General features: G+C 38.3%; 1 protein-coding gene across 13 annotated transcripts in view; it reads left to right on the top strand.

Annotated features, from left to right (window-relative positions):
* Positions 1-14,209, top strand: part of gtdc1 (glycosyltransferase-like domain containing 1) — a 406,530-nt gene that overhangs the window by 374,370 nt on the left and 17,951 nt on the right. For 11 of the 13 annotated variants that reach the window (XM_069935027.1, XM_069935015.1, XM_069935026.1 and 8 more), the window contains one exon: positions 392-7,819. The exons of 1 other annotated variant lie outside the window; for it this stretch is intronic. In XM_069935027.1, coding sequence (XP_069791128.1) covers positions 392-475 — 84 coding nt within the window. In that variant the 3' untranslated portion in view covers positions 476-7,819. Of the gene's footprint in view, positions 1-391; positions 7,820-14,209 lie in introns of those variants that run through there. One more of the 13 variants, XM_069935025.1, reaches the window with a different exon arrangement.

Genomic DNA, 14,209 nt, shown 5'->3' on the forward strand with positions numbered 1-14,209 from the left:
AACCAAGGCAAGACCAGTCAAAAGAGTGGTCATGCCCACTGAATCCAATCATCAAGCATGAATGACCTGCTGCTTGCTTATCAGAACTATTGAGCCACACTAGTAAATTTGCATAAATGAATTAGTAGGTTAACTAATAGCCATGGAAGTTTGAGGTAAGTATTTTGCAACAGTGCCATTGATTTCCTAATGATTCAGATTTTCTATTGGCATTAAGTTGTGCTGTGAAGAAAGAGCAGCTTAAATAAGAAAGTGTAATATGTGAAAATGCAGCATTTTCCCCCCACTTCCCCCCTTCCCCACTGCAGAAGTTTTATTCAGTACTTCAAAGATATAGAGATATAAAAGGAAATTCCTTTGTTCTTAAAAAAGTTTCTTTTCCTTTCCATAGGTTAACTTGGCCCGCTTTTCCTGGGTAGTTCTTCGTGGCAAATTCAGGTCTCTGCTTGCAGCAGAAGCTCAAGAAGATTTGTGACAGATGGGTTTAAGTCACAAACTTGCTGCCTAAGGCAGAATCTGTGGAAGTTTCCAGAGTGTGCCCATATTTACCTGATCAGAGAGAAAGAAAATCTGCAGAGGAAGCTGAGCCTGGCTGCTTGTCATAGCTGACACAGAGCCATCTGCCACAAACCTGTGGCGGCTTTAGATCTCCGATCCCTGCCACCACCCCAGCCCAAATTAAATACAGATTCCTAGCAAAGTTACGATGGTTACACATGTCCCTGCTTCACATGCAGAAGCCTATCTCCTCAAAAATATGTGGCCTGTTGTGCAACCACATTCATGTATCCCATATGTGGTGCCACATTGAATTTCCGGTCGACTCTGTTTTTATCCTTTGTACTGTATGACATGGTACCTAAATACTTTCTTCTTGTGGACTTGATGGCAGCCAAACTGCAGCTTCAAAAGCTTGCACTTGGCTGTGTTTATACCTAGGTTGCCAGGTTATCGCTAGAGTCCTGTCATGTCCTCAAAGGGCCACAGGGTCTGAAAGGAGGATCAGAATGCTCATGGACTAATTGGGCAGCCATCCATGAATTGTTTCAAGGCAAAAAATTGCTTTAGTCTCTCCCTTTTTATGTATTGTGAATTAATCAGTGTGATGCAGGGTTCTTTAGCAAAGGTATTAATAAGTCTGGCAGGTATTCCCTTGATCCGCAGTGTTGCATTTGCAATTAATTAATCTTAAGAAAAACTGAAAGACAAACAGCTGTAATTCAAGCAAATGTTGAGAGTATGCTGTGTGTTGCAGTCTATTTGAAGCAACAAAACAGGGATGTTTTGTTACAGACAGTGAGCTACCAGACACCATCAAAATCTACCTCCAATGAACTGATTCATAACTGATTATAGCTGTAAGCAGATGTGACTTGAAGTACTTGAATGAAAAATACAATTAAGGACTAAAGGTTTACAGGAGTAAATACTAAATAAATGTCCAGAAAAATTCAACATTAGCATTGCAGTGTTAATTAACACTTTCCCCAAAAGATCGGCAAAGAGAGCTCTTCTCAGATATCTCTCAGCTGTGTCATGATGCAAAGGTTTCTTTTTAAATCATGCAGTAGAGCTTCTTGGGGTCATAGCTTTCTTCTCAGCATCCCTTCAGTGATAGTGTGTCTCTGTCGCTTACAGCGATGTGTTCTTGGCTTTTAGATAGACCTGGCTTTTTACTCTGGAACGCTGATTGTATGACACCAAGCCAGGAAAATATAAGCAGCAGTTTTTAAAAAAAAAACACTTGGCGAGATAGGACATAATGAATCTCGAGTTTATGCAGTTGATTTTAAGGAAAAATGTTTTATGAGTAATGTTGTTTGTTAGGAGCAGAATGTGCTTAACTGTGGCATTAATAGACTTCGCAGAGGTTACTCAGGCCCCTGGGTACATCACAAAACTGTCCTCCTACACGATAGAGCACGCAGCTGCAACTTAGCCCCAGGCACACCTACCCACAGTCACTATCTAATGCATTTTACATTTGTGCAGATGAAAAAGAGGAGGACTTTGCACTCTTTGTTCCTTTTGTACCTCGCATCAGCTGCCACATGGAAACTGTAGTGTAGGTTTCTCTTTGTCTTTAATCTGTAATTAGGAATTCTGTGTATAGTCTCTTCATTGTGGCTGCCATCGGAGTTGACAAATATTACTAAGGGATCACGGTAGTCAAGTGTAAGGAATAGAATAATACATTATACCAGTCCTGGGAAGTTTTGGGAGGAGCTTTCACCGTATCCAAATGTAATTCATAATTAAATGAATCTTAGTGCATTACAAAATATAAGCACTTCCTACATTCAAAAGCTCCCATACAAAAGGCAGAAAGAAATATTCATGCATTAATTCTTTTACCTGGTCATTATGTTGAAGCCGCAAGACTTTAATGCAATTTTTTCATCATGACTGAAAGTGTCATTCCAATTCAGACATATACATTTACTGTGGTAAGACTGTAAACTCACAAATTACAGTATCTAGAGCTGCACAAAAAAAAACAATAGTTGTAGCTTCTTTTAATTTGGCAGTGCATGGTTAACCCATGATGAGCGATTGAGTAGTTGTGGAATGGATGTGAATAAAATGTTGAACAGGATTAGTTAATTTAAATTTTGCTTCTCAGTATCTTAAATATTTGTAGCGGTGCTTAAACTTGTCCATTGATGTGGTTCTTTTTGTTTCAATGCAGCCACCAAATTTGATTTTATATTTGATTATTCATTGAACTGGCACAAAAGATTTTTTAAATTAAAAATGTTAAAATTTTCAATGTACTTTGCATTAATATTGAAACATAGAACACATTCACAGGATGATTATATTTCAGAGTTGTAAAGTTACCAGCAAAATATATTAGAATAAACACAGCACCAGTGAATCCTGAATCTGAATTCCGTGATTAAAAGGTATTAATCAGATCACTTGATTGAGCCAATACACCACTTCCATCAATCAAATCAGTTTTGGTGCATCCTTTGTTCTCTCTATAATAGGCCTCAATCTAAGGCTCCTTTGTGTTTGGCTTATAAAGTTACATTACAAAAGGGATTTAAGATTTTCCTGATGTCTTTTCTTTAACTGGTCCTTTGATCCTAAACCTGCTGTGGCTTGTGAAATCCTCACCCATTCTTGAGCACCCCCACATCATTGGAATTTGAATAGACCCACCTGAAGGTCTTAACTCTCTGTACAGCTTTAGCTGTCCTCCAGCATAGTCTATTGTTCTCATGGATGGAAGGGGGTCTCAGGGTACCTTTGTGCATCTCTTGAGTGGCTAAAGGTGCATTATATGTGAGTTATATTCCTCTGGAAATAAGTAACCAGGAAGAAAGAAGTTCATATACCTCATTTCCTGCTATCTGTATTTAGAGCTAAGGAGCAGGGGGTCATCTTTACACTCCAGTCTACCTTAATACCTTTAGACAGTGGATGCATAGAAACTCATTGAACAGGTCCTAAACTTTCATTGCATGCATCATTCCCGACTGTTTTGTGTTACAAATCACACTGACAAGGAGCTTCCCCACACCCACTGTTTCTTCATTTTTTTCCCCAAAACTTGTTTAAGCTTTCATGTGGACCTTCTGTGTTTTTATTTTCATTTCAGTACATTTATTTGGAATTTTATATATGTAACCAACCAATGAGAATGTTAAGCAAGATTTGGAAAAATTAAACAAAATAATTTTGAAATGAAATAAAAATAAAAAAAGAAAGACAAGGATTAAATTTATACATTGGTAATGTTGAAATAATGTCGTCAAATTATGAATACATCGAACATTCATTTATATTAGAAACAGTGGGATGTTCCATCCATCAACTCTGTGCATGGTATTTTCAGTCTGTTTTGCACAATCCTGCAGCTGAAGAATAATTGGGACATTTGATTTTGAGCTTTAGGGTACTCAGTTTGGCACCTTCTGCTTGAAGAGACAAGTGACAGGTTTGTTGCTGGAGTGAGCCTTCTCTGTATCACATACGATGCTGGAGGTTCTTGCATAGCAAAGAATTCCATTTAATAAGTAGGAAAAGCTCATGCAGCTCAATCACTCTGTCAGCTGGTAACAGGACAAATAGGTAGCCCATTTCCAAGAGGTGCACTGAAGATCATTGTTTTCCCATCAACAATAAAGGCATATAGAGCAAGAGAATAATGGCAAACAATCCAGGAATTGGCAATAATAAATGTTTTCAAATGATCCAGTTTACACTCTGTGGCTACACATCTCTGTTTGCAATGGCTTGCTAAAGAGTTAGAGGAGATAAGTATTAAAACTGCAGTTGTATAAGCACAGACAAAATTGCATTATCAAAGTTCACAATTGTCTTAAAATCAGTGAAAGAAATATTAGTTAGAAAACATAAAATTGTACATTTTCTGGGCTGTTAAAATCTTTGTCTATTTGTGTCTAAACAATGAGAGCCAACTTGACAAATGATTGACTCAGTGTGGAGTTGATGGCCATTGATATAAACTTAAAAAATATAAAACTACAATAGTTTTCTCTTTACCATGTTACCACCTAATTTAATTTTACTAAAGAATGTAGACAACAGCTTTAAGGAACAACAGCAACAACTGATGTGATTAAATCGTAGGTTGTCAGTGCAGAATGTCAGTCATAGACTTGAGCTACAGTGTTCCCTAGCCTAGATAACCCATTTTAACTTTATGAGAAGTTCTGAACTTTATAGCATCGTTCAGTATTTTTAAAATCTGAGGTATTAAAGTTGTAATGTATAGTACAAGACCAGGCCATTTGACCAATGCAATCTCAAGTCGCCCTATCATAGAATCATAAACAGACATTTATGCAAAGGAAGCCTTTGGTCTCTGGTCCCTATATTGGCACTATTTTATTTTGTCTGTCGCCTTGTGCTTCAAAACCTTAAAATGTGACAAAGGTGATTTGTATTCTTTCAGGCAATGTTGTTGCACTCTTATAGTTAAAAAAAAAACTAGCCTGCACTCGATATCCCTCTCCTTAATTTTGTGTCATCTATACGGGACATGGTTCTTTCCTTTCCGAACTGTCTAGTCCTCTCTTAATTTTGTTAAATATTCTCTCATTCTCCTTTGTTCCAAAGGGAACAATCCCAGCTTTATCCTTCTCTGTTTCTTAACTATAATTATGCAAGTCTAGCAACATCCATACAAATCTCCCTGTCCCTCTCTAAAGACATATTCTACATGCAGAATAGAAATGAGAGCCGAAGAAAGTGCTTTTATGTATCTTATTATTGTTGTATACAATTTATGTTCCAAATATACCTCCTCGAAATCCTTTTCATTGAATTGTATTAGCACTTGTGTCACTTGCTATTTTAAGAATTTCAAAGGACTACATTTAGTCATATTCAGGCTTGCAGTGTTATTGCATGTCCACAGAACAGTATATTACAGTGAAAACTCAAAAAAGTTTTACCCTCATATGCTACTCTCCCAGTTACAGGGCAAAAACCAGAAGGAAATTGTGGGTAACATTCAGTTTGGGCAAGGGAGAAAACTGATAGTTGCTAATTAAGTTAATGAACTGAAACACTGCACATTCTGATGCACAAGACTGATATGTAACTGCATGTAATGTACATGGCTCCTAAAATTTCCACTCCCTCTGCCCAATTCCCAACAACTGAGTGGAGTGAAACATGAAAGTCTGAAAATGCTGTGATTGTAGTCAAAACACAGGAATGCTGGAGGAACTCAGCAGGTCTTGCAACGTCAATATGAGGTAAAGATATATTACCGACATTTCAGATGAGCCTTTCCTCAAGGTATGAGTGAAGAAACACACCAACCACCGATGTTGGTTGCCAAAAAAAAATGCTGGAGGTACTTAGTGCATCAGACTGTACAGCACTCTGTGGAGGCAAAAATGGTGTTAATATTTTAGGTCAAAACTGCATCAGGGCTGAGAATGTAGAGGTGAGATGGACAGAATAAAAAGTGTGAGGCAGGGGCTGGCAAGTGAGTAATAAGTGGAAGCTGGTGAGCAGCAAGTTACTGGCAGATGGAGTCATTTGGGGCTGGGGGAGAGGAGATAGAGACAGAGGCTGGAAGGTGATGTAGAAGCAAAAGATGCAATTGTGGAATCTGATGTAATGAAGATGATAAGTAGAACCAGGTAAGGGAGAGATGGTGAGTAAATGGAACCAGGTGGGGGAGGAAAATGAAACTGGAAGTTTATTTTTGTGGGAACCAGAGGAGAGGGAAAGGACTACAGGGAGTGTGAGTTACTTGAAAGTGGTCTTATCATTGGGTTGTAGACCACTGAGGCAGAATATGTTCTAGTTTGGTTTTGGGCTCACCCTGGCAATGGAGAAATCCAAAGACTAACAGGTGAATATGGCAAATGAAAATGAAGTAGCCTTCAAATGGGAGGTCAGGGTGGTCTTTCTGGATAGAGTGTTGGCAAGACTACACTTGGTCTCACTGATGTAGAGGAGGCCACATTAAGAGCAGAAAATGCAGTTGCCGTGGTTAGAGGAAGTGCATGTGAATCTTTTTTGTGACCTGGAAGGGTCATTGGAGTCCCTGGATAGTGCTGGGAGAGGGGTTATAGGGACAAGTATTGCACCTCCTAGAGTTGTAGGGGAAAGTGCCAGGGAAGGATGAGCAAACAGACAGAGTTGTCCCTATGGAAATTTAACATTAAAGGCAAGAACTCAGGAAAAAAAACATTGCATGATCATCTGCAGATGAATCCTTCCAGAATTTTTCTCTAAAAAAAGTTATCAATATGAATATAATTACAAAGTAAGATCAAATTATAGCAAAATCTTTCTTGATGCAAAATTGCTTCATAAAGTCATTTTGAAACTTTTGGGGAAAATTTAATGAATTGGGATTGTAATCTAGAATTTTGTTTCTGCTTTTATGTAACATTTTATTCTCTTCCTTCAATGTAAAAAAATATTAAAAGCCAATTAGGACAGCACTGTTCATTTACAATCTCCTTAAGAACCTCTTTCTCTCATCCATGTGAAACACATATTTTCTATTGATTGAGCTAATAAAGATATTCACGACTTGTATGTCAGTGCATTGCTTAGAACACACAGAGGAATATAAAATTATTGTGCATTTTTATCATGTCAGAGGTAAGTTTTTTTTTTACACAGTGCATAGTGGGTGCCTGGAATTCATTGCCAGGGTGGTGATGGGAGCTGGTACAATAGGAATATTCAAAAGACTTTTAGCACATGGATGGAAGACAAAATATGGGGTGAGGTGAGGAAAAATAGATTCTTGTGGAGGTCAGCACAACATCATGGGCTGAAAATTTCCTTTCATTTTGTTGAATCTAAAACCATTATGAAATGTGTTCTGACAGATGACAGGATAGATATGAAAGATGTTTTCTCTGTTGGGTCAATCTCAAATTTGGGGTCACTAATTCAAAATTATGAGTCATACATTTAAAATAGAGAGGGGATGTTTTATTTCCCTTCCCTCTTCCCCCCCCCCCCCCCCCCCACCAACCAATAGGTCATGAATCTTGTGAACCTTCTTCAAAGAATGGTGTTTAGACCAGCAGTAAGTAGCTTTCTGATAAGCAAGGAGATGGAACATTATCAGGAGTAGGCAGGAATGTAGAGTGCAGGCAACAGTCAGATTAGTTTTGACTTTATTGAATAGTTAAACAGACTCAAGGAGCTAAGCAGTCAACTCTTCTTTGTCATTTGTATGTATAAGAACACATGAAAATAAAGATGGAAAGGCATCTCAGGGCTCTGCTGTATGCAAGATATTACTTTCTGTACTCTAATGTGTAAACAATAAAATTTGGCACTTGTGTCACATTCTGTAAATGAAGCACAGATGAAACCTGCATTTCATTGTCTCTAAACTTCCTCAACAAACATATTGAAATGAACTTTTAAATCTATGCTTCTGAAACTCACCATTACATCTTTAGAGTGAATGTTAAAAATGTCATGCTAACCCTACAATTTTCTTTTTCTCTATAATTTCAAGAGATTGATATCTTTTGATGTGATTTGTTTTAAGAAGTCTGGAACCTGCTTGATTTATTAAAGTTTTAAAGTTTTTTTTTCTGATTAGGTTTACACTTTCAATGTATGTTTTTAAGTTCCAAACTGGGTTCAATGGAACCAACACAATGCCCTCTACTGTCAACCAAACATATATTGATGGAGTTAATCTTGTCCTATTTACTCTTCATGTATGAATTGACTTGCTCTAGGCTTTCAGGTTACTGTTGTGTTTTCCACTCTGAGTAAATCACTGAAAAAAAATGAAAAGGAAAAGAGATTCAGAATGTTTTAGAAAGGCATTGTGTTGATTTACAAAGTGGCTGACTGTAATTTCATTGCCATTGGTCACACACACCATAAAGACACACACACGCACCAAACATTGTGCTTCTTAACCCTTGTATTGAATCTCTATCCCCAGAAAAAATGATGAGGTTAAATATGAAGCGCCTCGAGTGAAAGGACACCTGTATTTGCTGGTCACATTATGCACAAACTGAAAACGCTTTACAGCTGGCTAAATTAGCATAATTAAATCCACATCAATTAGAAAAGCTCGATCAGCCTATTCCGGCCTTCTCATGCAGATAGTGGCATTTGTCTAAGGTGATAAATAACAAAGACTTTCAAAGTTGAAGACTTCATAGTTGAAAGGAAGAGTAATAGGATTTGTATATTGTCCTGATGTTTCACCTTAAAGCCAGTGGAAATGATTAGCACAAAACACACCATTGAAAGAGGTACAGTTGCATTTTGCATTCCAATTATGGTGGTACACAGGAGTCAGCATTGCAGATGTGCATTTTACAACATGCCTCTGTTGCAATTACTCTTTTATCCACAAATAATGAGGGTAAACAAAGCCTGGCTTTGTGACTTTGCCCTCCTTTGCACAGGGAAGCCCTGATGACCCTGCGATCATAACAAGACTTCACTGTGTGATGCTTGCAAGTAAATTCCTCCAGATGAAAAGTGACATGGGGTTCAAGGGTTAATTTGTGTAACAGGCAAATTTGCATACAAATGAAAAATGATGAAATTTCTGTTCTAAATTCAATGTCAGTGACATCAAACAGCAGACAGCATTCCCTTGCTGTTCATAAAATATTCATTACTTGCGAAACAGGAACATCTTGCTAGGTATTAATCTAAAACAAAGTAATTGACTTAATTTGTTAAACTTTATCACTTGCAACACTTGCCTTCCTGTTTTAGCTGTTCTTTGTTACTCTCCATGTGTACTTATACTTCACCACATAGAGCTAATAAATTGCATGAGATTAGGGTGCTTGAATCTGATCCCCAAGGAACCTTCATTCATTTCACAAAGTCATTGATAAATGGAAGTACTGTATCCTGTCCTCATTCTACACTAGTGGGTCTAGAGTCATTGTCCAAGCCTTGAAGTTGCAGTTTGAAAATTGTAAAAATCCTTGAAAATGAAATTATTTGTGAATTTTATATCACTTGTATACTTCTTGTCATAAAATTAGATTTTATCAAAACAAAAGAAAAATATTTCCAATTGTGTGAGTTCACAATGTGAGCTGTAAGAAGATTCAAAGGATTTTTTTTTTCAGTGAACACACTTGTCACTTATTCATCCAGTTCAAATGGGGTATGCTTGAGCAGTATTTGGTAGCAATGTTTGCCAGCTTGTATTTATTTGGTGAACCTGGAAAAAATAGATTTGATGCAGTTTTTACTGACTAGTAATGGCAGCTGATAGTCCCAGATTCCTTGTAAAAATTTTGGTAAGCCACCATTTGAACTGCTGCAGTCCTGAAGCATTTCACCCTGTGCTGCTGGGTATGGAGTTCCAGATTTAATTTTTTTTTCTCAAGTTTTATAGATACAGGTCTGCTCCACCCAAATACACCTGTGTGAACAATTAACCTACTAAACCTATACATCTTTGAAACATGGGAAGAAACCCAGTGGATATGGGGGAAACATAACCATAAAACATAGGAGCAGAAATAGGCTCATGGGCCCATCAAGTGTGCCCCACCATTTAATCAGAAGCAGATTCATTTTCCCACTCAGCCCAACTGCCAGGCCTTTGATGCCCTGGCTAATCAAGACCTATCAATCTCTCCCTTAAATACAACCAATGATATGGCCTCCATATTTGCCTATGGCAACAAATTCCACAGATTACCACCCTTTGTCTTAAGAAATTCCTCCTCATCTCTGTTCTAAGCAGACACCCTACAATCCTGAAGTTGTGCCCTTTTGTCCTAGACTCTGTCACCATGAGAAACAAATTTTCTACATCTATTCTATCCATGCCTTTCAATATATGTAATGTTTCAATGTGATTCCGCCCTCATTCTCCTAATCCTAAATTCAAACAAGTACATATGAGTCATCAAATACTCCTCATATGATAACCATTTCATTCCAGTAACATTCTTGTGAACCTCCTCTGAACCCTCTCCAAGATCAGCACATCTTTTCTTAAATGAGGAGCCAAAACTGCGAATAATACTCCAAATGGGCTCTCGCCAGTGTCTTAAAAAGCCTCAACATCATATCCCTGCTCTTCTATTCCACTTGAAACGAATGTGACTATTGCATTTGCCTTCGTTGCCACTGATTTATTGTGCCAGTTTAGCTATCATGACAGACCCAGGTCCCTTTGCATCTGGGTATTTTCAATTTTCTCCTCATACAGAAATTAATCTACCCATTTATTTATTTTTTCTACCAAAGTGCACAACTGTAAAATTCTGGTCATTGTATTTCATTTGCAACTTCCCTGCCCATTCTCCTAATCTAAATCCTTTTGCTGACTTCCTGTTTTCTCAACACAATCTGCTCGTCCACTTACATTTGTATCATCTGCAAACTTGGCCACAAAGCCATTCCTTCCATATCCTAAATCATTAATATACAAGATAAAAAGAAGTGGCCAATCCATGTTGAACACAACCAACAACTGGCAGCCAACCAGAATAGGATCCCTGTATTCCAACTCTCTACTTCCTGCCGATCAGCCAAGTCTTTACCCACTCTAGTATGTTTCCTATTATACAGTGGGTAACTTGTTAGGTAACCTTACAGAATGTGCCGGATGCAAAACTGAATTCACGATACTAACTGCCATCCCAAATCATGAGATGGCATTATATTGGTAGGTTAAGATGGTGGATGGCTTGAATGAAAACATGCAATTCCCTAGTGAGATAGAATATCAATTATAATCATGTCAATTAGTGAATTAATTTGAAGGGCTGAATGATCTACTGCTCCAATTTTTTTGTCGGTCAATGAAGTTACTTTGTTCTCAATTGTGTTAAACTTCTTATTTGTTGATAGAATTGCATTCATCCAAACAATGGGAGAGTATTCTATCATATTTCTTACTTCTAGCTAGTGATCCGTGGGTAGATTTGAGAAGTTAGGAAGTGAGTTATTCTTCTCAGGGTAACCACCCTCCAGTCTAGTTTCATTGTCTCAATTGTTCTGCTTAGATTTTGCTTCATGCTAACTCCCAGGATGTTGATAGTAAGGAACTTGGGGAGAATGATGTATTTGAATGACACAAGTGTGTAGGCTCTTTCGTATTGGAAATGGCCAATGTGTGGTACTTGTTAATGGCGTTCATCATCAGTAACAGAAAATAATTTAGGTCTCACTGGATGGATACACGGCAGCTTCAGTGACTTAGGAATTGCAAATGAAATTCAACTTTGTGCAATCATCAGGAGTCTTTCAACTTTTAACCTTATGAGAGAAGGAAAAATCATTCATGATACAGGTGGAGGTGGCTGACCCTTGGACCTTGGCTTGAAATACTGCTGCAGCCATGTTGTATTAGTTGACCTTCAATATCCTCAATTACCTTTTCTGCCAGTTGGGATTCCAGTCAGTGCAATTTTTCTCTTCTTCATTCCTGTTGACTTTAGAATTACAAGGATCATTAATGTCCTTGTCTGCCATTTGCCATCTTGACAATCAGACCCATCTCTTTAATGCACATCAAGGCTGTTTTGTCTGTGAAGGCTTTAGTAAGGGACAGAGCCATGGGGTCTTGGTGAAATCAAACTGGACATCAGCACACTGATTATTTGGATTGGTGCTTCTCAAATCATTTTGCTGATGAGGGAAAGCAGGCAGATATAGCATTCATCAAACTGAATTTATCCTGCATTCAGTGGAGAGGACCTGCATGAACACTTCCTCATTGTCCAGTAGAATTCAATGAATTTAAATGATGGGTGGCTCTGGATTGCAGTTCAGCATTAAACCCAGGATGTGGTCTTGTCCCATGTACTTTGCCCTCAGTTGCTTCTTAATTTGACATGGGGTCAATCAAAATAGCTGAGAACCTGCAAGAAACTCTGGAGGAAACTGTGTACGATCACCCACTTGGAAATTCTGGTGAACGTGAATGAAGATCCCTCTACTTGTATACATGGCAATCAAAAGCTGTACTTCACTATTATTGAGTGTGGGGATAATTCGAAGCTTCATCTCCTATAGTTAATTATCAACCTAGATAAAAAAAATTGAATTGCAGAGTTTTGAAGGGAATCCACAAGTTGTGATTTGATACCTTTGACAAGTTGCCTCTTCAAAAGCACATGCCATTGTTTACCAGTTTTTTCAATGTTTAGGCAATATACAAATTAGTTGATAGACATCAATGTACTTTATGAACAGGTTCACAGTGTGTCATCAGAACAAGGAAATGCTTCACCTTTTTACCCATCATCTTCTGAACAAAACCCATTAAAGTCCCAGAATAAGAAAAGTATTACTGTATGTATTTTCTGAGGATAACACTGAATGAGGGGATTTATTTTAGTCAGTGTTTACACCTGTCTAATCTGATCTGAGTCAGTTTGATGCACAGATGGCTTTAGACTGGCACCGGGCTTGGAATTTTGTAATCCCAGCATTTGATGGAAGGAGATCAGTCAGTGGCATTTAGATTGAAGTTGCACAGCCCTCAACTATAAATTAACAAGGGATTTGTACTGTGGTGTTGGATGAACATAAGACATTCATATTCATTGCTCAGAGGTTTTGTTAACTTTGACTGATAGTAGTATATCTTTAAATGCAATATTCACTATTGAGATTCCCACTTTAAAAGTATTAGTTCCCATTTTGTCACTTAGATTTGAACATCATTACACAATTCAACTTTGCACAGCACTATCCAAATATTCCTGTGGCATCATGTATTCACAGCTTTGGCTCTTGGAACTGAAAATTGCTGATTGGTATCCAATCCTTTTTGAATTTTACGGTCTTGTCTCAATTCGAGTAGGTATTGGGCCTTTTCACAGAAGACCAACCTGGAATGGCAAAATAAAACTAGTTGCAGATTTTTTTAATCAACCAGTGTGCATTGGCATCAAAATCTAGTGATCCATGGTGGTTGTCTCTGTAAGCACCGTCTGGCATAACTTTATGGGAAGCAAAAAAAAGAGGAAGGACCATTCTGCTCTGATAATTGGAGAAAACAAAAAAAAACAAATTCTGGATAGTGCACAGAACAATGCATCTCACTGGTTCTCAGAACATGTAATGATAAAGGATTCAATTCAACAGAGGTTATTTATTTGTGATTATTTACAATTGCCCATTCAGAGCCACCTCTCCAGCGCATGACATCCTGTTTTGCAAAAACTGCCAAAATGTTTGGCCTGGAAGTCAGCCTGAAGAAAACTGAGGTCCTCCATCAGCCAGCTCCCCACCATGACTACCAGCCCCCACCACATCTCCATCGGGCACACAGAACTCAAAACGGTCAACCAGTTTACCTACCTCAGCTGCACCATTTCATCTGATGCAAGGATCGACAAAGAGATAGACAACAGACTCGCCAAGGCAAATAGCACCTTTGGAAGACTACACAAAAGAGTTTGGAAAAACTACCATCTGAAGAAACACACAAAGATCAGAGTGTACAGAGCCATTGTCATACCCACGCTCCTGTTCGGCTCCAAATCATGGGTCCTCTACCGTCATCACCTACCGCTCCTAGAACGCTTCCATCAGCGCTGTCTTTGTTCCATCCTCAACATTCATTGGAATGACTTCATCACCAACATCGAAGTACTTAAGCTGGCAGAGTCCAGAAGCATCAAATCCATGCTGCTGAAGACCCAACTGCGCTGGGTGGGTCACGTCTCCAGAATGGAGGACCATCGCCTTCCCAAGATCATGTTTTATGGCGAGCTCTCCACTGGCC

This window comes from Narcine bancroftii, chromosome 4 (assembly GCF_036971445.1).
Source record: "Narcine bancroftii isolate sNarBan1 chromosome 4, sNarBan1.hap1, whole genome shotgun sequence".
NCBI classification, from domain to species: domain Eukaryota; kingdom Metazoa; phylum Chordata; class Chondrichthyes; order Torpediniformes; family Narcinidae; genus Narcine; species Narcine bancroftii.